This window comes from Terrapene carolina, unplaced genomic scaffold (assembly GCF_002925995.2).
Source record: "Terrapene carolina triunguis isolate 2854851 unplaced genomic scaffold, T_m_triunguis-2.0 Scaffold58, whole genome shotgun sequence".
In the NCBI taxonomy this organism is placed as follows: domain Eukaryota; kingdom Metazoa; phylum Chordata; order Testudines; family Emydidae; genus Terrapene; species Terrapene triunguis.
In genome coordinates this window covers 76,378,621-76,406,345 of record NW_020664409.1, presented here as the reverse complement: position 1 = coordinate 76,406,345, position 27,725 = coordinate 76,378,621, and the positions used below count along the sequence as shown (strand labels likewise).

The 27,725-nt window shown below is 42.8% G+C and overlaps 1 protein-coding gene across 3 annotated transcripts; it reads right to left on the bottom strand.

Annotated features, from left to right (window-relative positions):
- Window positions 1–233: 233 nt before the first annotated feature.
- Window positions 234–8,449, bottom strand: OSR2 (odd-skipped related transciption factor 2). 3 transcript variants are annotated; one of them, XM_024215829.2, is made up of 4 exons: window positions 8,048–8,449; window positions 3,019–3,754; window positions 1,907–2,006; window positions 234–1,070 (listed from the first exon to the last, which is right to left on the bottom strand). In XM_024215829.2, exons 2-4 carry the CDS (start codon window positions 3,672–3,674, stop codon window positions 888–890), a joined length of 939 nt encoding a protein of 312 aa, XP_024071597.1. In that variant the 5' UTR covers window positions 3,675–3,754; window positions 8,048–8,449; the 3' UTR covers window positions 234–887. The 3 variants fall into 3 exon arrangements, with proteins under 3 accessions (XP_024071597.1, XP_024071611.1, XP_024071604.1); XM_024215843.2 differs by having other exon boundaries at window positions 234–988; XM_024215836.2 differs by having other exon boundaries at window positions 8,052–8,449.
- Window positions 8,450–27,725: the final 19,276 nt, after the last annotated feature.

The window sequence follows — 27,725 nt, the reverse complement described above, 5'->3', positions numbered from 1 at the left end:
AATGGGATTTTATTTATGTCCCAGTGTTTGTTTTCAGAGCTATCAGAAAAGAATCGTCTTCTGCAGTATAAAGTCCCTGTCTACGCTAGTGAATTGCCAATGTTCAAAGTCTAATAGCAGGAGACTATCTACTGCAATCTTTGGAAAAGAGATGACTTTTACAATATATGGGTAGATTGCAAATAAGTTACTAATAAGCCAGTTTGGTTTAGGGATTGTTGTATACATTATTTCCCAGGCACTGTTTATTTGCAGCTATTTCTTTTTAAAAAGTTGTTAATTCAATAAGAAAAATTACAAAAGCTAAAACTTAATGTAGACATTCAAGCTATTAAGCAATGGAGTTGTAAATACGGGCACTTTCATTTTATTTTACAATAGATAACACAAAAGCAGCAGTCATAAAAGCGAAAACAAGAACACTTTTCAGAAACGTTGTGACAATACAATTGCCCAGATGGGGAAATTTATTCAATATAAGTTACTATTGCAGCTGACACAGCAGAAGAACAAAATGTTTAGGAAAGTAATACGACAAAGCAGGAGGTATTGGGGGGGATTTATTTTGAAATACACTTTTAAAAGATATTTTGACTCTCAGATTTGTTATCAATGTGCATCCAACAGGACAATACGGAAAAAAAACACATTCTGTACAGAGCTCTAAAATGAGCTGCGAATATTTACAAGAGACTAGCATATGCTCTTTGTGTGGATAGGAGTGGAGCCCGATCCTGCAGTCCACAACTCCCTAAGGGAATTTTGCTGGAGTGTGGTATGCGGTCTCGGCCCCAGTGTGTGTGTGTGTGTGTAGCTTTCTACAATTAAGTCCTTGAGCAAAATTAGCAACTTGGAGCTGCAGAGGCAGGTGCAGGTCCTTGGCTGCTCTAGAAGTCCTGCCGCGGGGTGTGAGTTAGACTGTGCCGCCGCAGATCACAGTTTCGCCTGAACACTTTGCCGCACTGCTCACAGTTGTAGGGCTTGATGTCTGTATGGGTAAGAAGGTGAGTTTTCAGATTACTTCTCTGATTAAAGGTTCTTCCACATGTGGGGCATTTGTGTGGAGATTCCTGTTCAGATTTGAAGCAAGCAAAGGATTAATCCTTTACAAACTACCTAGTTTATTAATTTACTACTTTTCTGTTATTACATAGCTTAACATGAAGTATAGGGAATCTACTTAAATAAATCTAGACTCTTAATCCTCAACAGATACAAAATCATGACACTTTTAACTGCCTGGAAATATCCTGTCTGTCAACGTATATTTTATTCTCAGCTCAGCCCATTTCATGCCCCTTGAGTCTACAGAAAAAAAAAAAGTACAGTGCAATTCTTCAATTTCAAATCACCACGCCATCTCTATGAGTAAGGCTGAGCTTTCCTCCAGACAGTTAAACCATTACAGACATATACAATGTATTGGGATACAGGCAAATCATTTTAAGGTGTCAATTAATCTTTCAAAGCTGTTTTTCCCCTACAGTGCTTACCTTTATTTTTTACAAACATAAAATATTGAAATGCATTTGATAAGATTTAACAAAGACCATTTATAAGTACCCACATTCACAAGCAATTTATGTAAATTAAATCCTCAGTGGACTCTATTTGCTTTTTTCTAAAAGAATTACATATTTTAAATACACTAAATAGACATGTGTCTTAATCAAGAAAAATAAAAACATAGGGCCATATCCTGTTATTAAACAGATTGCTTTATTGAAGTAAAGATTTGGGGAGATCTGCTTTAAAAACTAATGGCAAGATATGGCTCATTATTTCAGGTGCCTAACCACATTCCGAAATTTGTTTACCTTACATGCTATTTAAGGGTTTGTACAAAATAAACAGGATAAGAACAAGAACAGTATAATGATAATAATAGACTTGGAGCTAAACTTACCTGCATATGTAAAGTTTTATGAACTGCTAGAGTTCTGGATTGGCAGAATCCTTTCCCACATTCCTGACATTTGAAAGGTTTTTCTTTGGAATGGATATATCTGAAAGTCAATACAAGGGTTTGAATCAATGGCTGTCGACAAACTCAAAAGCCACAAGAAGGCTCTAGAGATTCTTTAATCTTATAATTACTTTGTGTGGGGGAGGGGAAAATTCTGACTCTTTAGTTTATTTATTATTATTATTATTATTATTTTATTATTTTTGTTCTGTAATTGTGTGTATGATTAACCTCCTTTATCAGTTCAAAACATTTACAATAATTCTTATCAACGCTAGATTGCCCTCTCTGGTGACAGATTAGACTGCATGATGGAAAAATCATCTGTTTCACAAACTGGTCCCGATCCTGCTCCCGTTTAAACGTCAGTGTGAGCAGGATTGGGCATACATAGTCGTCTATTTTATTTTATTTTAATTTTTGGTTGAAGTTCTACTAATTTTCCCGGGACTACTAACCTGAACAAGGGGGCGTGGTAATTGGCCCTTTACCTTTACATTCAACTATTAAAACCAGATTGTAAATACTATCCTTACCGGACTATTACAATCTTATCAGCGATGGGGAATATTTGTTTCAGTTAATAGAGATTCGCCTCCAAATACAATAACATGTCCAACCCACAAAAATTACATATTTATTTGCTAATCCCCCTTAGAAGATCAGCTGTAAATGAATTTGTCGATTGGTTTGCCACTGCTTCCTTGCTGGAGAAGCCCAAATGCCTCTACATGGGAAGCGATGAATCCACCAAACCTTTACGGCTAATGTAAAATTCAGGAGAAAGTATAAGGAAAGTGGGCATATTTCTTAAATTCACAGCGGCCCAAGATCGGTGGGGCCTTGAGTTTAGCTTGGCAGCAGATTGTCCACATGCTGACAGCCTGGGACGAGGTTCTATTGTGTAGTGATCTGAACCTGGCGGAGCCCACGGAACCTTTGTAGTAAATAATAGGAAAAGTTTCTGATGTGACATCTAGAGAGAGAAATAGCAGCTGCCTTTCACTGGGGGAGCTAGGAGAAGGCTGCTTGCCTGTGGCTGCCTCCCTCACCTGTGGTCTCGGAGGTGGTCCTGTCTCCGGAAGGCCTTGTGGCAGATGTCACAGGTATAGGGCCGCTCGTCTGTGTGGGTTCTCTCGTGGATGAGCAGGTTGTAGGATTTGGTAAAGTGTCTGCCGCAGAATTTGCAGATAAACTCTTTTTTCGTTTTGGAAGGTAACCTGCCCCTGGAGGGCTTTCTGTCCGGAGACAGTTTGCTGATCCCTGAGATGGGACTTCCAAGTCCTGGACTCAGCTTGGTCAGATCTGCAATCTTTGGTGGGTCCTCCTGCGTGGCGGCCACGGCCAGATTGGCAAAATCAAACCTGGGTCTGTCTTTATGTAAAGCTGGGATTACATGGGCGATGGCCCCTTGCTTTGGGTGAAAGAGGTGTGTGGCGAAAGGTAGCGTTGGGAAAGAGAATCTGGCATCCATCAGGCCCTGAGCTGCAGCCATCTCCGTGATGGTAGACCTGGTGATTTCATGCACATTGGGATATCCCAATGTCCAATGGTTCATATGCATGGTCTGCACCGCGCTGAGTCCATAAAGACCTTGTAGGTGGTCCACAGCTGCTGGGAAGGTGTTCACAGCCTGGAGGAAGGAGTAGTTAGTGAGCTGCAGTGAAGGGTGGAGTGGGATCGGAGCCGGAAGAGCCTTGCTTCCCATCTTCCCAGAGGGACGTAAGCAGCAGAACCCTTTACCTTTCTTCGTGACTTCTGAACTTCCAACAACAACGACAGAAAATCCTGTAAGCAAAGGAGGGGGAAAGAGAATTTACTGAATGCAGCGTGTTCCTCATTGACTGAGGCAATCGAAAAATTCAAACAAGTGTTCCAGGGCCGGGGTTTGTTTTTGTTTTGTTTTTGCTCTAGTGCACCCGTGCAGAGACAACTACTGTACGTGTTTGCACAGATCCCAGAGAATAGGAAAAGAAACAACAAATAATTCTCTGGATTGAGTAAGAAAAACACAAAGCGTCCGGTTCAATTCACTCACAACAGCCGAAAAAGTAAACTAATCGTGAAAGTGTATCAGGAATGCAAGGCGAGTATCGATTCCTAAAGGGCTGTACGTCGTATTGGTTTGTCTTTGTCATTCAACCCCCCACCCCCTTCCCCAAAATATCTCCAGAGACTGAACTCCCACCAAGAAGACAAGTGGTTGTAGCCGCACACTGCATAGAAGTGAGAAGCAGAACGCCTTCATTCTGCATTCAGTGCTACCTTCACATCGATCTTATCTCCAGAAGTCACTTCAAACCTCCTCTTCAGACTTATTGATTCCCCAGAGGCTTTGAAGCAGCCGCTGAGGCAGACACCTCACCTCTGGGGCCTTCTTGGGAGATCGAGGGCAGGAGAATGTGCGCAAATTTACAGTCTTCTCTTAAGAGGGGAGCCAAGACAAGGTTCAGGGCTAGGGGCTAGAGGTGACAATGCAGCCTAGTTTATTCTAACTCGGGTGCTTATTTTTCTTCCTTCAACAACAACTCATTTATCAAGATAATTGAAGGAGAGAAAAGCAACACGTTTCCAGCACTGCAGGTTCTAAATAAATCCACTTTACGCTCAGATCCCTTCCAGATGGTCGGAGCAACGCCACACAGAAGGGCTTTGGGCGAGCAACGCCATCTGCGGAGAGGAAAGGTGGCCAGGCTCGGAGGCCTCTGCAGCCCTACGGACATACTCACTTTTCTAGACCTCCAAATAAATAAATCCCCCTCCTCTCCTCCACCCGGACCGCGGTGTTCCAGACTAGATTTCATGGAGACGTGTTTCTGCTATTGAAAACCTCCTCTGCCTAATGGTGCCCGGGGGAATAGATAGGAGAGCTGCAAACTCGTTAATATACTAATTTCTCCAACTCCTGTTACCATCACCAGAGACGGACAATAACCTGCGGTGCAAAACAGCCAGCGTTACTAGTCACTGACTGGACAATGCTCCGGGACATTGCGGGGTTTCCGCCACAGATTACCCCCCTCCCAGGCCTAGATCCCTTGTCTGCGTTAGTATTATACTAACTCCCTTCAGAAAAGGATCGGCGGACACTGCATTAGCGGCTTCCCGGCGTGTTATTGATTCCTCCCGGTTAGTGTTGTGGCCTATTGCGGTATCCGAGCGTCTCCGCTGTGTGTCTCTGTTCCTTATTAAGGAAGACATATTGGGCCGTCTTTCCAATGGGCTTTTGACCCACGATTTGTTGGCTACGTCCTGGATTCCACCGTTTTCAAATGTGAGGGAAAATGTGATTTATTTTGTTCAAAAGCACCTAGACGCTGCAGCGCGGTGTCTCCTGCCTGCTGGGACTTCCACCCGCACGCGGGTCGATGTGTCACACCCGCGGGGCTGCCTCAGGAATTAGGCATTTCTGAATGAAAAAGCTGGGCTGTACCCTAGATTGTACAGGATCGGGGTGTCTGGCTGTCCAGCAGTAGGGCCCTAGTGCTGTTTTCCTGCTCGGTACCTCACACCAGAAACAGCCGTCCGCTCTGGTGTTTATTTGCTCTCTTCATTTTTGATCAGTTGCCTAAGAGCATGAATACGTGAGAGAGTATTCGTGGAGGACTGTGCCCTTGGTTCTGCCGGGTGCTGCTGGGCCCGCACCTTGTGTTTCTCGGCTCCACTCAGGAAGGCGGCAGCAGCAGCCCTGCGCAAGGGGTTTTATTAATGAAATGAACCCCTTCTGAGCTGTGGTATGCGATCTGGGAGTGCAGGAAGGGAGTTAATGAGAGGTGTGTGACAGTCAGAGGGTTTCACTCAGTCCATTCAACCGAAACTATACACGCCATTTCTAATCAACTTTCCCACCACTAATCATTTTCCATGTTTAATCAGGGAGCTCTCACTTCACACACCAGAGCCGCAGCAGGCCAGCATTCTGGGCTAAACTAGAAAGCAATGCACGGAGCAAATTCAAGTTTTTATTGATTGATTCGTTTTCTTTCTTGGTACGGTTACATTTCCATCAGATTCAAATTATTTTTTCAGACCAAGACAAGCGGCGTCACTTTCCCTTATCACGTGAAATGGAATCCAGAAATAGGTATTGGATTGCCTGAAAACCATAGGTATGGGGCACAGAGTATAACGGCCCCTGGATTTCTGGGGATGGAAATCGTGACATGTAATTTTCAAAAGTTTGAAAGATTCTGCCCTCAAGGATTAAATGCACATTCTCCACCCATTAGTTCAATGAAATGTGCCTCCCCTGATAGCACATAACCTCAGTATTACCGATTTCCTCAGAAAACCAATTCACTACACAAAACAAGATACACTACACGTATATTTGAATGGCACCACGCTTTTCCTTTGAGCTGGAAAGCTGTATTTTCGGGTTCTTTGCCAAAACACACGTTTGTCATACAGAATTTAGCTTTCAAACTGTCCTGCTTGAAAAGTATATCTCAGACATTTTATATCACGCATTCACATTTTCATTTTATTTTAATCATGCCACGTAGGAATTTCTTCTATTTGCGTGTATTGTTGTTTACTATGAAGTCCAGAAGATGGAAGACACTTACGATTTTTTAAATGTAGACACCTAAGGTTTTTTTTAAAGACTTACTAATAGCAGTACTATTGTAAAGCATCACCCCTGTTTGATTTACATTCAAATACATTACAGGAATGTCCATTTAGGTAAAGAAGATTAAGACCTCTTTTTAGTTTTGGCCAATACGACATGTTCACAGGTTAATTTCAGTTCACTGAACCTTATCATTAAAAAAAAATCGGATATTAAAAGTTACCAAAGGGAGCTGTAGTGTTTTAGTAAGTTTCACCTTCATCTTTTGTTATTATACGTGGTTGTCCAATTTTATATAGCGCATGCATTAATATGACGAAGAATCATACCAATAATGTAATTCTGTAAAAGGTATTATTAAAATATATTTTCTTTACTATAGAATATGTTTTTAAAAATTAAACGAGTATACTATGAAGTGGACCATAATGAATGGGTTGCCATTTGTACTTGACTTTATCTTATTAAAACAACATGCATACACCCACAAGACCAGAAAGTGTAATAGTATGTGCTTCCCCCCTTTAAAGTTTACTTGTAGTAAGGTGAGGGAAAAAACGGATGTTATTTAGACCTCGGCACTTCCCTTTCCCTTTCCCTTCAAAGTACTTAATTAAATTAAGGCTAGTATCTGCATAATAGGTCTCTGTTTATCTGCTTGCTTACTTTTGACCTACTCCTCAGCAGCGCGGATTTTCTTTTTCCTGTAATGGCAATTTGTTAAGTAGAGAAAGTAGCTGTCTTTGATGATCCACAAAGTGAAACAACATATTGCTTTTGTTCACTGATAACAGGTAGGCTGTGATGATGTTTAGCTACCATACACAAACGCTTTTTTAGCGTGTGCAGAAAGTCAAAGTACATCTATCGCTATTGCTACCTAAAACTCCTAGTTTAACACAGATTGGAATTTATCAGCGTGATCGTACCACACTGCGCTAATCAAGCAATGCGTGCATGCACCTCGCTTTGCTCAGGATTTATTTAATATTAAAGGCCCAGTCCAGAATTTCTTGAGAAACCAAAACTTCTTAGGGAGACCCTAAACAGAAAATATACTTCAAACATTATTTAATGTGCTAATAGAATAAGCACTGCGCAGAGAACACATCTGCTTAGCACTGCATGGGATTGCAGAGATTCAAACTGAAAGTAAACCTAGAAATGCTGTCCTCTCCTCAGGAATCGCTTAGCTGTTAGAAAGCTCTTTGACAAATGTTTCAGTGTTTAACTTGAGTATGTTTAAGGAAATGTATGATCATGCTCTACTGCTGATTTACTTTTATAATCAATCTCCGAATACTCAATTAAACATAGACACCTTTCAATATGAACATTCTCGGTGACTGTAGCTACATTGCAGTGCAATTATCTTTGTGAAGCATATATTTCAAACGATAGCATATTATACCTAGGTACACAATCCTTGATGTCTCTCTCACGGCACGGTCCAATGCTTACTTTCTCACAGCTGCTACGTGGTAGTAACAGAGTTGTGAGTGACTTACCTACCACAATGAGCTTCTCCCAAAGAGCCCCTCACAACGCAAAGTTCAAGAAGCGATCCTAGTGTCTTTGCAGTGTCATTAGATCCACACCGAACCGGCGGAAAACTCCACCATAAGAGTTCAGCAAAGCTGAGTCCGAATAGCTTTCAGCATGTTGTGGAGGAGGAGGAAGAAGAGAAGGGTTAGAAATTACTCAAGGGTTTCTCCTTGTCTTTGGGACTCTTGCTGCGGAAGTGTGTACAGTCCTCGCTTGCTTGGGGAATTGTGTAGAGACCTTTCTCCTAATCACTGTTCCTCGCCTTCTCCTTGAGCCTCTTGCCTTCGACTCTTGCGAAGTTTGATACAAGTCTGAGTCTCCCCCTCCCAGGTCCATCACATTTCAGCAGTAAGTGGCGTGGAGCACTGTCCCCGCCCGCCGTCCCACCCCAAGCCTCACACATTCGAACGTTCACTGCTTTAGTATTTTGACCCCGCCCAACATGGAACGTTCAGAGGGTTGTAAAGTTCCGAGCCCTCCCTCAGCTCCGCCTCTCTTCCCTTTTCGCTGTACTGTTTACTTGTGTTTGGGTAGCAACAGGGTTTTAAAGGGGCAGTGCTCTCTTTTCTCATCCCCTCCCCTATTTCTTTTCACGTTACCTAAGGTGACTTTTTCGGTTGAGAAACCTCGTTCATAAAACAAGATATCCCCGCCTATGCCCCTGTCCCTGCCTATATCAGCTGCAGGGAGTGCTGTACCGTCCCAATTCCCCGGATATAGAGCTGCTTGGAGCAGTTTGCAAGAACTTTCCCCTACTGCTACAATTCACTTTACATTCTTAATACACTCCGTTCAATCCTTAAAGCCCTTACGTTTTCCCTGCTTAGGTGGCACATAACGTAATGTTTACAATGATACTTTGTACGCCTGTACTTGTGTATTTCTGTCCAGGATAATTTATAGCATAACGCTATTTTCTGTACATACTTCTAATTTTTCCGAATGCATGAGGTTTAGCTGTCCATATTTCCTAGGGGAGTTGTATGTATAGTTGTCTGATGCAGGTAACTTTCAGTTAGTAGTACATTTTTATCTACGAAATTTCTATCACTCTATCAAAATTCCAAGACAACCTTTAGAGCAACATTTAAACCTACGTCAGGTTCTTAAATGCATCTTCAATATTCAGTGACCGAATCCAGATTTGTAGGTATCTGTAGTGTACATGCCGATATACACACCTGGGATAAACTGGTAGCTTCGATAGAAATTTCCATTTATTAGGATGGAAATACTTCTAAATAAAGACCAAATGACGAACCACATACTCTTTATTTTTAGTTCCTTGGTCAATAGAAATATATTGATTTACGTCATTAACTGCAGCCCGGTTGATTTTTACTGTATTCAGGCTGATTTTTTAAAAATAATATTTGTATCTTTTGTTATACATTAATGGAAGATATCGTAGGGGGAGCTGATTTTATCATCAGCATGGAGGACTGAAAGGCGAGCTCACAGCAACGTGTAATAAGAACGAAAATGCACACGGTGAAATGACATTTAAAAGTGTATTTTAATAATGTTCAAGGTAAGGATTGTGCTGGTTAGTTCATTCCCGTAAAAGAAAAAAGAAAAGCAATAGAGGGTTCATGGGAACCACTTTATTTATTTTATTATATTTGACACTTTTGAAAAAAAAACTAAAAATGAAACAAATTAGGTAAATAAATGTCAGAAATGGAAACTTTAAAATATTACATATTAAGAAGGGTAATGCAAAAATATTTACATTAAAATATTTCTTTTCTTTATTATTGATGAATGATTAACGTAATTGTTTTTGTTTCTTTTAAAAAGTGTTATTTATAAAATAAAATTTAACTCAGTTATATTAGTTAAAATAATATATTATCTTCGTGAAACAGAACATAATAAGAACAAGGTTTAAAATAAAATATTTTTGGAAGTAGGAGCAACAGTGAATTGTACCATTCTACACTGATAAAACTAGCGATTTAAGCCATTTGTGAAAGTGTAAGCGCTTTGAAGATGTATCACAGTACATGGGTACTAAATTTGATAATTATACACGTTTAAAAAGCTGAGGCTATTGGCAAGTTGAACGTAGCTGGTTTTAATGTCTTCGTTGTTTTATTCTAAAGTAACGCAGTTTGTTTCAACGGCGAAGTAGAAGAGGATTTCTTTATTCGCACTGAGATTGCAGAATACAAATAAGTCCTTCCCCGCCCTAGAAATAAACCTTGTTTGTTTGTTTATTTCAGAAGATGCACTATTTGCAGCCCCTTTTTATTAGGGAAAAAAATGATTCCGATACAAAACGGGGACGTTGCGATGAAAATAAATCGGGATTGTAGCGATACACGCATTCTCTTATCCAAAATCTCTCATGTCATATTTGCCACCTTTTGGTCCATATGTTGTCAAAAGAATAAAAATCAGTCCAACGACGTTAACTTGTTATGTTCTATATAGCTAGTCAAAAGACACCCCGCCATATCTGGACTCGAATAGGAGAAATTTAAAGTAATCTCGGCGATATTGTCATTTTTGAAGTGCTCCAGCCATTTTAAAAGAAACAATAAGCAGGTGTCTTTTCAGTGCTATGACTCAACAAATCACATGTTTTGGTTTCCACTGAAGTACAGGGAGATCTTTAGTATAGACTTAAACATATGTCTCCGTAAGCCCTCCACTTCCAGAGCACAGCACAGCCTTCCACGCAGATGTTACAGAGAATTAATTTGATGCTGAAAGGGTCCCATCAGCAGCGGAACAATCATCATAAAATACTTAATCAATCGGTGTAAATAGCCCCAGAGATGTTGAGTCAGCAAACCAAGCTGAGCCAGGGGACTGGAGGGGCTGCGGAGGAGCCTGTCTGGGGGAAGCAGGAGCAGCTGCCGTAGCTCTGGAGAAGGGACTGGCCATGAGGGAGCAGGAGCCGCCGGGGGACCTGCACAGCCCAGAGCTTTGCTTCCCATTTCCTCTTCTTTACACGCACACTCAGGAGGATCAGGCACTAGAGCTCGTTTAAGCCTGACACTTCCGCAAAGGGGGTTACCGTTTATCCTCCCTGCCTTTGTCATTTCGACACCGGACGGATCCCTGCAGCAGAAACCGGGCTAGCAGAGCTCTTTCCCAGATTGTGCACTACAGACTATATGTGTGTATATAGAGAATAAAGCCCACTCTGTCTAAGGCCTGCTGCTGCAACTTTATTAGAAGGGCAGGTGTCATTCTCCAAAGCAAATCCCATAATAACTGTTTAATCTGTTAGGGGAAGGGGGGGGATACAAAATCCCCACAAATTCCATACATCTCCACTTAATGTTACCAGCCCCACTCAGGGAGCGGGGGAGCCCTTTGGCAGGTTCTCCCTTTGCTTTACCTTCCCCGAACCCAACTCGCAGCGCGGCTCTAGGCAATACGACTGCTCTTCACACACCCAGCCCGCCCGCGGCCCGTTCACACGTCCCCCCTGCACCGGGGACACGTCTAATTATTAACGATCGGCAGCACAGGAGCGGAGGAGGCTCAGTTTAGGGGAGTTTGCTCGGAGCATGGGGGAGGCTCTCGGAGTGATCTGTGTAGCTGATGGGGGCGGGGGGCAGGCAGAGGAGCTTCGGCTAGGAAGCGGCTAGTAGCTTAGGGACTCGGCGGCCGAAGAACAGGAGCGCCCCCTGGAGGTGTCCGCTGCGCAAAGCGCAAGCAGACAAAGCCGGGGAAGAGCTGCACCGGACGCTCCAGTGTATAGGCAGGAGGGTGCTGTAATTTGCGGTGTGATCAGGGTGGCGGAGGGGGCGGTTCTGAATTGTGACTATTTATTTTCGCAAGAGATGTTAAAGTCTGAAATGGCTCAGCATATGCCCATACAATATCCACATTCCTGCAAATACTTGTGATCATATTTCCCTGCACTGCGGGGCATAACGGGCTCCGTGTCTTGTTTTCAAGTTTGAAGAACATTTAACAGCACTGTTGTGCCACTCTCCCTGCACGACTCTTGAGGAGATCCTTTTTCCTACTTTGCTTTCAAAGGATGCTTTTATGAAACTGATGCAGTTCTGCTCCTTTGCTCTTCGGGGCAGGGACTCTTGTCTTCCAATATGTGTGGAAAACGCCTAGCACATAGTGGACCCTACCATAATCCAATACATTGTTATTAATTATTGCCCCCATCGCTACTTCCACAGCTCAGAAAACCAGTCAGTTTCTTTGCCTTTGGCAAATGCATCGTTGTAGTAAAGTCTGAAGAACAACACGATCAAGAGCTCGGTCTTTCTGGGAAGTGGGGGCGGGGAGGTATGTGCGTGGGAGTGAATGTAAAACGGTGAGAGGATGGAGTAACTGGAGGGAGAATAGCTTCAGTTTCTCTGTCCAGTGGGAAACACAGAGACCGCAGATTAACTGCGAGCTGCTGTTCTTACTGCAGCCTTGCAGGTTTGCATATGTAGTCCTGGTAGGGAAGCCCGATCCTGCAGCCCTCATGCAGATGATTTCGTTGGATTCAGCTGGCGTCTCACCTGAGCTGGTACTGCAGTGCAGATCTTGTGTAGGGAATCACCTGCCTGAGGAGCTCCCTCGGGATTCCAAACCCTCTGGGCTCACGGACTCGCCTTGGTCAATTTCTCCCCAAATTCCCCCTCCACACAATCTTTCTTTCCGCTTTAGAATAGGAACGTGTTTCGTAGTATGCTGATTATTGCCAAGACAAATACAATTCAATGCATCTTCTGACGGAAAAGCAATCAGGGTTTAGGAAGCAACTTGCACTACCTTAAACGCGAGGGTCATTAGTTTATGTCTCTAAAGCCTTTGAAGCAAATACACAAAAATACTCAGGCGGATGATTAAAGACAGCTAAAACTCTGCGAACTCAGAGACGGGAACGCCAGTTTTACTGCACTTTTCTGTAACTCGAAAACATGATTTCCGACGATAGGAAAACTCGAAGTCCTAGAATGCTAGCAGACGTGTTCTTTTTCTGTAAACTTATGATAGATGGGGAAATGCTGCCTGTTGCCAATTTAAACCAATAATGAAGAAATATCAGAAAATGTCGTTCTTTATTCGCGAAGAGCTACGACATAGGTGCATTTTAATCTATCAGCTGCAATCACATTCTCTTAGAAATCTCGTGTGTCTCCTGAACATGTGAGCTTTTGGCCATGAGAAGCTGCTATTTTTTCTTAATTTAATCGTCATTTTAAACTGTAATGTAGAGATTGTCTAGGTCTTCATGAAAATAGAAGTGAAATGTTTCAGAGGAGTGAAAAGAATCCAACCAAATAAAACACAGGCTTGTCTAGATTCTGGTTTAAGAGATATTTTTCTTGGTTTTCCATGAAGACTGACACACACAACTGTTGTTCATTTTCTGACTTCCGCCATCACAATGTTTTACCATAAAGGACACTCTTTTGAGAATAGAAGTGACCATAGATTGCTCTGTACTAAATGCCTGTTCTGAAGAAAGCAACAGAGGGTCCTGTGGCACCTTTGAGACTAACAGAAGTATTGGGAGCATAAGCTTTCGTGGGTAAGAACCTCACTTCTTCAGATGCAAGATGTTCTGAAGAGCAGTCCTAACCCGCTGTCAAGCAAGGTATAGAACATACATAGAGCCAATTAATGGGTACATTATTACCACCAGTGTTAACATCAGCTGCAAGTGATGTTGGATGATACAGGAAACAACAAACAATCACAGTATACTGTTTACTTTACTTACCATATTTGTATCCGATCACTCCATGGAGCAATCCAAACACAGCTGTAGTAATCTCTGCTACACTGGATTTTTAAAATACAACGTTTCTCTAACTGCTGGATCCCTTCCAAGGGAACATGAACATATGTAATGTTTATTCTTACTGTAAGGAACAAATTAGTGGACTGGCTTATTTGACTGAGAATATGTCTTTAAGGCAAACCTTGCCCACCCGTTCCATCCTTAAACTCAAAATGCTCAGAGATTACAGGATGACACCAGTAAAATACCGACGTGATTTGTGTGTTTATGCCATGCAGCAAGTTACGCATTTGTGATTGCACATTTCACACACAAGACAAGTGAAAACTGCTTCACAATTCATCTACTGAGGGGGTTTGCTTTAAATGGAGGGGGAAGGGGGGAAAGAGTATTTAAAAAAGAATTCCGGATTGAAATTAATGACAAAATTATGAGTTACTTCAACTGGAGCAGGATCAGTTCCAGAAAGTGTCTTTACGTATTAGCAAATTGTGTAGGGCATTGATATATAGTTGGGTAAGACACTTCACAGCAGAGGCAAAAGGGCAAATAGAATCTAATGTAGCAATTATACCGATCCAGGAAGAGGCACAGAGGCTCCGATCCCGCATTCAAACGCACTCTGTTGGAGTCAGCTGGAATTTGGGATGTTGAAAGAATGGGATTGGGATCAGTCAATAGGATCAGCTGGTGAGATGTCGCGAAGCCTCACGCACAGGTCTTCAGCCCCACAGAGACTGGCTCGGCCGCTGGCCGGATCTGCTCTCCACCTGCACTTCTGCTTTCCCGTGGAGGTGATTTAGCAGCAGCTCAAGGAGTATTCTCATTAGGCAAAGGGACCCTTTAATAGCATGACTGTCATACTCAGATATATGGCTGTGGGGCTGGGGTGTGTATGTCCAAAATCTCTTGAAACTAAAGCAGCCTCTGACTCCCTAAGGGAATCTGACCCCTATAGCTGAGGTGGGGGCAAGGGTACAGAGTCGCTAAACCTTCACACTCCTTAAAGAACAACACACAAGAGGGAGACTCGCCATCGGATAGCAGTTCACCTGCCATCAGATGTCCTTAGGGTTACATATTTGACTGACGAAGGGAGTGAAACAGTGGGACGCCCCAGCAGCTTTTGGTTGTACGGGGTTGGGGGCAGATCCTCCCCTGAAGTTAATGGAGCTATGACAATTCACATCCACGGACGATCTGTCCCGTATCTCAAGTCAAATGCAGACACTGAGCCCACAAGCGTTTTATCCCCATCTGTACTGCACAGCTTTCCGGATATTTCTGCCCTTCTTTGAGCTGGGTGCTGAGAGGATATGAACTCACAACAGTATCGAGCCCTTGAACGCTGCTGAGCTTTGGAGAGTCCAAACAGTCAGCAGATTCTCCACATGTGTGTCATGGATTCCTTTATGTTTCTGTATAACAGGTTTCTCTGCAATCAGTTCTAAAGGCTACTTTGGCAAATATGACACTTAGGCTTTAGTTTTAGATCCCTTTTGTTGACACTCTGTCTTGCCAAAAGGACTTATCCAGCGTTAAGAACTAGTTTTTTGTATTTCTTAGAAAATGATCTGGAGTTCTTAAGTACAACATTGCTTGCAACGGGCATTTTTACTGTTTTTGCAATTTTTAAAGTCCTTATTGACTCATCTGACAAATATGTCACCGTTTGAAAGACACAGTCGGAACATTTAAGCATTAAGGAAAACACAGCGTGTACATCTGACTTTTTCCTAGCACCCAAAGGATCAGCTGGGTGCTAAATCATCAGCTAACTCAGTCACTTATGTTGATTATTTATGTGTCCAGCCATGAAATATCAGGGTTTAACAAACAAGGGCGAATTTTAAGAAAAACAGATGTAAGCTGCGATCTCTGTGTATTTCTAATAGCAGATAGAATTTATGTCCAGCACAGCCCTTGTTTTCAAAGCAGGCACTCACCCGTCAGGCGTAATCCTCTCTTAAAAGTTCCACATCGTTAACTTTCATCGGGAAAAAATGACATCAAAATATTAACGTGTGTTGAATTTAAAACACCTACAGCCTATAACGTGATACCATTAAATTAAGCGATCTAAGGAGAGTATCAGGGAGACTTCTTTACCGAGCCTTCATGGACGTTATTAGAGTTTAAAACAACGCGTGCTGTATATTCCCTGCCACACCACTGCCCAGTACATTATATTTTACATTGCCCTTTAATGTATTTAACGCGGAAATAAAATATCTAAATGAATCCACTACGTGTGGGTTTCTTCTTCCTGCCGCAGACATATAACATCACATCAAGTAGCAAATGCTCGACACTACATTGAAACCAGCACTCGGGACCTCTTCCTTAGGTGGTACAAGGACCTCCTGTTATATTAGCCGTTACTTTCGAGTCTTCTTAAGTTTTCCATCACAGTTTGTCCGATCTTTGGTTAAACATCATTCTAGGCAACTGATTTGTGCTAGTTCTTTGGTTAGCTGTTTAAGAGCTGTTTCACCGGATATTACACCAGAGTACTGACTGATAAAGCATCTCGCTCTACACCATGCTTCCTTAGATGTTCCTATTTTGCTAATTTGTCGGGGCTGCAGATGAGTTTTAATACCTCATCATAACATTTTCAAAAGTCTAAAGAATTGGACTTCGATGCTGTCGCTGTAGATTTCAGGGGGCGGGAGGGGAGGGACCCTGACAATTTTGTGTGTGCTCATTTTGAATTCGCATTTTAAAACGCTTTTATTCTCTATTTCCACCAGGGTGTTTTTAGGAGTGTTCCACAGTGTGAAATGTAAATGAACCCTTTGGAATTCTAATGTAGGATTTTAAATATCTGAAGAATGGTGCTTCTTAAAACAAAGGTTCTAATCTGTGTGGGGTGTGGAGTTGTTTACAGTTTGCGTTATCTGACACTATCACATTACCTAATGAATATATTTTAGTTAAGAAATAATTAGAAGTAGCTAGTTACAGCATTTACACTGAGATGAAAGTTCACACCCCTGGAATTTTTATTCCAATATACGTGCTTCATAGGGGTGAGTGCAATGGCCTCAAAACCACTCCATTGCCTATGTCACTCCAACGAAGAGTTCAAAGAAAGATACCGTAGCTGAAGGTATCATACTTTATTATGAAGTGGTTTAATATTGCCGATATGAGAAAAGAGAAATGAGGGATGTTTTGGCCACCCACGAGCTTCACCAAGTTATACTATTACTGTGCTGACTTTTCCTTGACTTCTTTGCTGGAGTATCACAGGATTTGTGAAATGTTTTTGAGACCTTGAGATAATGAGCCCAATGCTGCTGCCATAGAAATCATCAAAGCCCCAAGTCCCATTGATTCCTATGACGGCAGGATAGGGCTCAGTGGCAGGAGAGAAGCAAGATCATTTATTGGAAATTAACGTGAAGGCAGAGTGGATTTTTTTTAATTCTCAAAGTGGAAGACATTGATTCTATGACATCATCCTATTGTGATTACCTTATTTCTAATCTTCCATATAGTGCACAGTGATTTTGTTGGATGGATATTGGCACAGTAGAATGACAGTTCCTCATTGCATTAGTATAGAATAAGAATATTCTGATAGGTTTAGAGAACAACATTAGGTCTTGATCCCACAGCCTTTCCTCACATGAGTAACCCTTACTCACAGAGGAAAGGTGAGGATTAATACAACAAAGGTGTTCCCAACTCTGCCCTGTTTAGACAATTAGCATTGCTGTGTTGGAAGGACACAGACACTGAATTAGCTGGGCAGATAGTGGGAGGGTAAGGTGACCCAATCCTTCAGCATTTACTTATTCCTTATTCGTGCAACCCCTCACTGAAGTAATAATATGAAAGCAATGGGACTCAATGAAAGTTTCACCTGAGCAAGGATTGAAAAGGGACAGTACAGAAGTGGGCCTTTGTATATTAGTAGGTAGAGGGAACAGGTGCTTAGCAGATACTATTTGTTATGAGGGAAAATGTTGAGACAACTTTATGGTCAAATATATCACCTGAGCACATGTACCAATTTTCATCAAATTTTTCCTAATTCAAAATCCCCTCCTGATGGCTGAGTCCTGTTGAAAGGAAGAATCTGATTAAGTTATGTGATTTATGGCTTTGATATACAATATCCCTGGGGGCAATAGGCTTCTTTTCCTTTAGATAAAATAATGGGTTTCTCTTTGTAACTTTATTAAAATGACTGTGACATATGCAGTCACTAATGCACTATACATTGTTTATTGAAAAAAATCAATAAATAGAATATAAAAAAGGTGTATGATAATTTTGTGCATAAAGTGGTTCATGACTGGGTGAATGCACTCCTTTAAAATATCTGAGTTAGTTTCTGCTGTCCTTACTCAAGCAAAGCCTCCCTCTACTTCAGTGGGAGTAGGATTGGGCCCCAAAGGTCATATTGTCCCAGAGATTCTGATGGACAGTTCTGTTGAAATACTGAGGGCACAGTATGGTTCCATAACAGTAACTAAGGGTATTCCATCCAACAATCTGACTGGCTGTTGTCCACTCCATTTGGTATAATCCTGCTCCAATTAAATTAATGGCAAAATTCCTGCTGACTTCAGTGGGAGCAAGAACAGGCCTAGGGCATATTGCTCGTTTATCAGAATAGTTATTTCAGTAGGGGTTTTTCAGTGAAGAATAAGCTTTTTTTCTAATCAGTAATCACATGTTTGTATTGTTAGTTTGGGGTCTGAAATTAGTAATTGTTTCCTTTGTCATGAGCAAATATAATTAATTTTGATCTTTCATTTTATCAGAATAATACAACAGAGTATAGATAGTGGCTATTTACAGTATTACCACCACTAGTTACTATATAACTGCCATAGTTATGAATATGAGCATTTACTTTGGGGATAGACATTCAGCAGATAAAATGGACCTGATTCTTTTTATACCTTACATATCTAGTCATTTACACCTGTGCAAAGTGCATGTAAAATGTCACAGAATCACAATTCTCCACTTAGTTACATCAGTGGTACCATTTTACACTCACTTCATGTAGGTGTAAACATTAATGACTACACAAGGTAAAGAATCAGGCCCAGTGATTTCACTTCATATACAACTGGCATTAGGAAAGGAAGAATTTCATTGGCTGATGGAGATTCTGCAGATTCATATATCTCGTGTGCTCCTGCAGCCCGTAGCTCCTAAGCCTATTGTTCTAAAAGAAATCTAAGGAAAAACATTATATAAAAGCAAAATAATTGGTTTATGAAATGCAGTTATACATTTGGTCTCATTCTTCATAATTCACGCAAGACATGAGATTTGAAATATCCATACATCTTGTCCTATGCCTTATATTATATGTTTCAATCTCCTTTAAGGAACTATTATATATCCTAATGAATAACCAGATTTCCACTAATAAAATAAAAAATGTAGAGTGAAAAGCACTAGACAATAGAAAATCTCTGAGATATTTTTTTCCAGGTTATAAGCATGCATGATACATATGGTCACTAGATATATATGTAAGCTAAGTTGTGATTTGTTTATGTTAGCACCATGCTTATAATACTCTTAAAATAGGTCTATCCCCCGTGCGTATTTCCCGTTTTCAGCATACATTGTACTGGCATAGTGTGCATTGCAAACAACACACTATAATCCAGAATATTGTATAGCATTTCAAATATTTTATTTTAAGAGTATCATAAATATGGTGCAGGCATACGTAAATCATCACTTACAGATGTGCACAATGTCTATATTAATCTCAGGATGGTTTTTCTATTGTTTGTGGCTTCTAATTAAAAGAAAGGCTCAACAATAAATATGATGAAAAGGATAACAACTACCCCAGAGCAGACATAAGCCACAGACAGCTGGGTAAATCTTATCAATGACTCGCATTCTTTAGCACAACAGATTGTTCATTAAAAAAAAAAAAGTCAGGGATCTTCTACGATAAATGGTCAGGGACTGTAGATTCTTGAAATTTAATGGAAAGGAAGGATAATTTACCACGATTAGACATTTAGAACTTAAAAAGACACTGTCAAAACAGAAATGCTAGAATCTTTACATTTATTGGCTCTAATTCAGGAAAGCACTTAAGCACTTGCTTAAGTTCATCACTATTCAAGACATTAAAAAAAGAAGAAGAAGGGGGTGGCAGAGAGGGGTTAGCCCATAACATCAAGGGACAATTGTAGCTCTAGATCAAGATTTTACATGAGACATTTCTGCTTTGCTGCACACTCTCATTAATGAAGTGCTCCTCAACTTTTCTGTTGTGGCTATTCAGTTTTTCCACTGCAGCAGTTCTCCCTGGAGCCTTTTCGTGAAACAGTGCACTATCATGTGGGGCAGAGGGGCAGTTGCTTCAACATGGAACCTCTGGACCTTGTTCTAAGATCACTTATGCTGGTAGAAATCAGAAGTAATTCTACTGAAGTGAATGAAATTACACTGATATAAAATCGGAGTGAGATCAGTGTGGAAGATGGAAGCACTACACTGTTAAATTAATAGCTAGGGATCATTATTAATAAGTTTTGATACAAAGTTTGGGGGAGTGATAAAATAATGAAGAGGACATGTCAATGATACAGAATGATCTGGATCACTTAGTAAACGTGGTGCACCAAAAAATATCTGTTTTAATATGGCCAAATGTAGTTATACATACAGAAACAAAGAATGTAGGTCATACTTACAGAATAGGGGACTCTATTCTAGCAAGAAGTGATTCTGAAATAACAATGGATAATCAGCTGAACACGAGTATCTGCAGTGACACTGTGACCATAGGGGCTAATGAGAACTTGGATGAATCAATGCTGGAATCTCACACAGGAGTAGGAAGTTATATTATCTCTGTATTTGGCACTGATGCAACTGCTATTGGAATACTGTGTTCACTTCTGGTGTCCACAGTTCAAGAAGAATGTTGAAAAATTTGAGAGGATTCAGAGAAGAGCCATGGGAATGACTGAAGTATTGGAAAAATGTGCTTTATAGTGATAGATTCCAGGAGCTCAATCTGTTTATCTTAACATAGGGAAGGCTAAGCGGTGACTTGATCACAGTCTATAAGTGTCTATGTGGTGAATAGAAATTTGAAAAGAGGGTTCTATTCAATCTAGCAGACAAAGGTATAACACCATCCAGTGTCTGGAAGCAGAAGCTAGACAATTTCATAGAATCATAGAATATCAAGGTTGGAAGGACCTCAGTAGGTCATCTAGTCCAACCCCCTGCTCAAAGCAGGACCAATTCCCAACTAAATCATCCCAGCCAGGATACTAGAAATAAGCTGTAAATTTTTAACAGTGAGGGTAGTTAACTGTTGGAACAACTGGCCAAGAGTTGTGATGGATTCTCCATCGCTGGCAATTTTAAAAGCAAGATTAGATAATTTTTCTAAAACATTTGCTTTAATTCAAACAGGAATTAATTCAGAGAAGTTCCATGTGTTGTACTATACAGGAGACCAGACCAGATGATCACAATGGTCCCTTCTGGTCTTAAAATCTATGAATCCATGGTGAGTGGAATTGAGATTTATGAAATGTAAATACATCTCTACCTCGATATATTGCTGTCCTCAGGAGCCAAAAAATCTTACCGCGTTATAGGTGAAACTGCGTTATATCGAACTTGCTTTGATCCACCGGAGTGCGCAGGCCCCCCCCCCCCCGGAGCACTGCTTTACTGCGTTATATTCAAATTTGTGTTATATCGGGTCGCGTTATATCGGGGTAGAAATGTACAAAAATTAATGTATTACTTTGAATAATTGTTAATATTTATCTGAGTGGGGCAGAACCCAGTTTTACAATCACCATTGACAAAGCCATCTATTCTATTCCTGATAGAGTGCCCCTCACACTTTATTTGGGCAACACATTGACAAACAAATCCAGAGTGCTGGGTTTGTTATATGTCATGTCAAACTGTCCTTCCACTCTGCCTGCCCACGATGTTCTTGTAAGTTGGCAATGGTTTGAAATGTACAAGAATCTTGATTTTTTGATGCAATCTAAAACATTCTATCAGAGTTCAGATAGAAGGTTCCCCTCTCCCATCATGAAAATGTCAAACATCTGATACCATTATTGCACTAAAATATTTCATTTATTTGACCTGCTCACTCATGAGGGGCTGGTGGGACTTCATGTACGGCTATGGTTCTAGTTCAACCTCTTGTTTTTCAAACTGTGCCAATAAATGTACATTTTACAGTAGAAGAACTCATTTCAACAACACTGAACGATTGAAACTCGAGGACCCTCCAGCAAAGAAGAAGAGCCTCAAGACATATTATTTTCAGCTTTTAAGAAGACAGAAGGCAGAGAACAGGGATGTTGTGTCAGCCACAGTGTCCTCCATCAGGATTCAACATTTATGCCACTTTCTGCCTCATTTGTCTTGCTAATTAAATAAATGTACAAGTAACTGTAACAGGGTCCTGGCCAAAAGGCATTGACTCAGCCCCGGTTAGCTCAGAGCCTGCTAGCTCAGCTCCCAGTAAGGAGAAGTGATTGGAGCTGACAGGCTGGGGCTGATTAAAGCCCTAAAAGAGAATCACCTGTGAGCTTGATGGGGGAAGGCCTATAAAGCTAGCAGGAAGGAAGTAGGAGGGGAGGAACAGGAAAGTGAGGGCCTGTTGCTCCCGGCTAGCTGTAAGAGCAAGCTGGTCCCTAAGGGGCTACCTGACTGATAGTTAACTGTAAAAAGCTGTATATACGTGGTGGTGGGAAAATACAGGGAAATAAAAGGGCACTGGTGTGTGAAAGAGTGGTCTCCAGTGAATTTGTACGGCAAGCAACGAAGGGCACGTTTACAGTAACACTTTGGCTTTTTAGCTTTTATTGTTGTGCTGCTTCTGTTGGCATTAGTTGATCTGTTCTACTGCACTGTGTGGGGTCTGCTTGTTGCCATACATAGCACTTGTCTGGCAGTGGTGGAGGGCTAGGTTTGGGGTTAGTGTTCTGGGAGGGATCAGCAGAGGGAGCAGGGATTGGATGGTGGATTTAGGACTATAACAGCAGAAGGTCAGCAGATATGATATGAGGGTTCAGAAGATTAAAACAGTACAGTAGTACCAGATTGGGCGAGGATCAGTTTGCCCAGTCTCCTGATATTCCTCTGGGCATTAACAGGAATTCTGTATTCACATCTGCATAAAATTCAAATTCTACACGACGACCAGTCTGACTCTATGATTCTGTCTGATTTTCCATGAACAGAACAGATGACAAATATGCTTCAGCATTAACACTCAAGATAAAGGAGGGGAATTCAGGAATTCATACCTCTCTTGCTGCACCAGTATACCGTTTCCTCTGGGAAATGAAAAAGCTTGCCAATGCAGAAATTACTGTGGCAGCAGCCAGTACACCTGCAGCAAACATGGAATCTGCACACAAAATTGCTACAAACAGTGTACAGGCATTTCTGTTACTATTGGGATTGTGGGCCTAACTGTCTTGTCATTTACCTCCATGTCTCTCTGCACTGTTGTGATCACAGTGCTCCTTCCCATTAAGACCAGATTAAGACAAACTGAACGCTAGAGATAAGGGGCTCCTATGGGCCCACCTGAATATAATAGTCTGTTCAGCATGGTAGTAGAAGGGACACCCGTACAAGTACCTTTTAGTAGGGATCCACATTGGTGCCTTTGCAGTACCTGGACGTAGGGGGTGGCGAAACTTAGTGACCTTCTGAGCCGCATACAACAATCTTCAGAAGTTTGAGAGCCAGTGGGCTCGGGGCTTCAGCCCCATGGGGAGGTGGGTCTTGAGGCTTCATTCCCATGGGGCTGAAACCCCGAGGCCCAGCAGGTACGTCCTGCGGGGCTGAAGCCCTGAGAGTCCCTTCCCTGCTGGGCAGCTCCTAGCCCCACCACTCTGCCGCAGGCAGAAGTCCAGAGTGACCCCACCCCAGTATGGTAGGTATAAAATGGTGGGGACATGGGGGACTCCACGAGCCACACTTTAACAGTAAAAGAGCCACATGTGGCTCGCAAGCTACAGTTTGGCCACCCCTGACCTAGAGCATCACTCCCTGTCTTCCGGTGGGCTGCTCCATTCTAGAGAAGGGTGGATTCAGCCTCCAACCTCCATGTTAATAAACTATTAAGATGCATGGGAAAGTTAAACACCTCTAACAGAGCTATTGTTTCAGGCCACCAACAGACTCAGGCAGACATCACTGCATTGATTACAATCAGTTTATATTTTCAAGCTTTTCTTTTAAAAGCTAGACAGCTCTTTAAAAGAGAGATTCTGTGACCGATATTGCACCCACATGTTGTATCTTTGGGGACCATATTATGTTAAGTTTATTAATGTTTTATGTATTATTGTGGGCCAGGGATTGTATGCAGCGCTAGGGGGGAAGGGTTACCACAGCTTCTCCAGGAACGAACAGAAGTGTTGAACCCCACATTTCTCCCATAGACCTTCATGTAGGTGAACCGGGGCAACTGCCGCCTGAGTACCCCCTTGTGGCCAGAGGTCACTCTCCAGCACCCTGCCTATTTCCCCCTCTTCAGGGCCCCTTAAGGACTGCACAGTCCACAATATTTAAAACATTCCCCTTCTTAGGTTCAGTTTATTCAGTTCTTAGTTAAACACATTGGCCTTCCAGACCCCAACCCCAGTTCAGTGGCTCTCTCTCCCTTAGGCTGGGAGCTCCCAGTCCTTCTTCCCAGAACTGGATCCCACTTCAATCACCACTCCCAGGCTTTAGGTAGCTGGTTCTGACTGCTCAATTCCCCTAGTATCACTCTTCTCTCCAGCTGCCATGCCATGCCTTCATTGCAGCCTCCTGCTGCCCTATCTAGGGGAATCAGCAGAGGCGGGTTAAGGTCTCATGGGGCCCAGGGCCAGAACAAGTGGGGGGACCCCGGTGCTGGAACTGTGGCCCCACCCCAACCCTTCCACCTGTGGTCTTGCCCTGTTCCGCCCCTTCCACCCGAGGCCCCACCCATCACCCTGTCCCTTCCACCTGTGATCCTGCCCCAATTCTGCCTGTGACTCCATCCCCGTTCCACCACCCCCGCTGCAGACCCACCCCTGCTCACTCCTTTCCGCCCCCCAGTTGTGGCCCCAAGACCGGAGTGAGAGCTCCTCCTGCCCCAAGGCCACAGTGGAGGGAGATTTTTCCGGGGCCCCCAAATTGGCTGGGGCTACTGGGCCTGGGCATGGGCCCGTGCAGTAATCTGCCACTGGAAATCAGCTGTCCTCCATCTAGCCCTATCCAAGCTGTTAACACAGCACAGGTGGGCTGAAGCAGTAATCAGGGCTGGCTTGTCCCAGGCTTCCAACCATTAAGGGGCAAGCCATGGTGTTACAGGTAGACATAAGCTTTGCCCCTTAATCAGCCAAAACCGCCCAGGGAAATGCCACATGGCTGAATATTTCTAGAAAGGCATCAGCCACCTTATCTGCCTCTACAAAGGCCAGAGCCAGCACTTCAGGGTAGTGGGTGGCATAATGTACGATAACCAGATACAAGAATGTATTTTTTGCCTGTTCAGGTAACTTTGCTGAGGTCCCCTGCAATTTCACAGTGAACCTTTGAAAGGGTTCCTCTGTGATGGGGAGGGGGATCAGGGCTGCCTTACCCTTCTCTTGGGTTTCCCCAATTGCTTAGATGGGTCACAAGACTTACAATTGTTTTGCACTGCCTCCAAAACCCAGAGCTAGCAGAAATTCTACAATAAGCACTGTTTAGTGTACTGTATTCCCATATGCCCTGAGAAAGATCTATTGTAGGCCAGGCTAACTAGCCTAAGTTGATATTTTTGTGGTACCACTGCTTGTCTCCATATCCCCCACAGTTCCACATTGTTGAGGGGCATCCACTATCCTGTAGACCCTGATCCTAGAGAAACCTTTTGAGGTGCTCCTCTGTCAGGAGACTGCCGGGGGGTTAGCAGCCAGCCACCCTTGGTTTTACTACAGAGGGATCAGACAACTGTTCCTGCTTGAACTCCACAGCAGGAGCTGGGATACTAGCCCCAGTGTTCTTTTTTGGGCCCACTCCTCTGTATCAGGATCATCAACAAGTCTCGCCGCTACCCTGGGGCATGCACTCACACCGTCAGGTAGCAGCTCAGAGCTGTCTCTCTGTTTGCCAGCTTGCAGCCCAGGATCAGAGACAAGGGCAGCTGCTTTCTACTTTGGGTACCCATACAAGTGAACGAGGGCCAGGAATTTAGGTCATTCGCCAACAAGACCTCAACCAGCAGCTGGGAATATACCCTGACATCCTTAGGCCCCTGAATGTCACCTCACTTAAGGAGGATCCGAGCTACTGGGATTTGGAAAGGGATCCCATTATTCCCTGACTGGTCAAGAGTATATTGGGGATGATTCTTGAGGGACCTACCACCTCTGGGATGCCAGAGTGACTTGGGCTCCTGTGTCCCTTCACCTCTGGACCTTTTTCCTATCCATCTCCACTGGGAAACAATATTTTCTTGATTCTCCTCTTGGGTCTGACATTGCCAGGTTTACTGAGTTGAGTGTCGGGGAAGGACCAGGTTCAGCTGCGTGCAGAGTTGCTACCACTTGGACCCACTGCAGGTTACCATTAGCCCCTTGTCTCCCCAGTGCTGGCCAGTGTCTTACCTAATGACCAGGCTTGTTACAATGAAAATATACTAAATCACAGCTCACCTTCTTAGGGGCCCAGTCAGGGTTCAACTCCCCCAAAAGTCTGGGTTTAGACCATTCCTCTTTCTGGGAGGTGCCCCCTTGGGAGTCAGCTTTGTGCTGCTCTCCCGTGAATGTTTTATGCCTCCCCTCCTGACTGTCCACAGAAAAATCTGCCAGTTTCCCAGCTATGCAAACTTCCCTGGGATTTTTATCTATTAGCCATAATAGGTCGGGAGGCAGAGATGATAGAGTTCTTCGAGACTCATTAATTTTTAGGCCTCCTCAACAGTGGTGACTCCCCAACCAGATACCCGTTTTCTTATATACCCCTTAATTTGTGTTGCAACCTCTGCATAGTTCATATTCCCTTTTTTCTGACTCCCTGAAATTTCCTCCTATATGCTTCAGGCATCAAGTTTAAATTTCAGCTATAATGCTTGTTTACACAGCCCATAATCTTTCCAGGCCCTCCCTGACAGCAGCAGAGCCAGATGCCGCACCAACTCCTGCTGCACCTAGTTCAATTCACAGCCCCTTTCAAATGCATTCAAAAACATATTCATGGCCTCCCTGCCCCTAAAGTGAGGAAATAATTTGGAGTCTATGTCACTGCCCAGACCAGGCATATGGGATGTGGCTCCACTTACCAGAACAGGAGTTTTCTGGCACTGTCTCTGCATGTTGTGCTTGTGCTGTTGCTACATGTCCTTCTCTTTTTGCTCATGTTGATGCTTCTTCTCCTTGTGCTGGTGCTCCTTTTTCTCAATCTTCCAGCCTTCGTCGCTCCAAATCTCTCTCAAACGAAAGTTGTTTCTTCTGAAACTGCAGCGTCTTTGCTCTTCTGGATCACTCAACCTTGCTGCATTGTCTACATTGTCTGGGGAACCATGTGTAGCACCATCTTCTTGATTACCAGCAGGCCCTGTAGGAGGAAAAAGACACTCTTTGTCCTTGTTTGGATCAGGTTCCTCCTCCTCCTGGCTAGAGTCATAAGAGTGCAGCATGACCACCATCTCTGATTTCTTCTGAATAGGAGCAGTCAGACTGCTGTGTGAACATGCTCAGAAGCTGATATGTCTTCAGCTGTTCATAACTCATTTTTTTCCTGTCTCTCTTCACTATTTCCCCTCCACCCCCCCCCCCAAGACTATAAGACACTTTTCTCTCTGCTTTTTCCTGCTACAGTACTTGCCTTTACTGTTATGGGCACCTTATTGGCAATTCACATTGCCATAGAGCTCATACATTGCCACCACATTGTCACAGTTTCAGGGATAA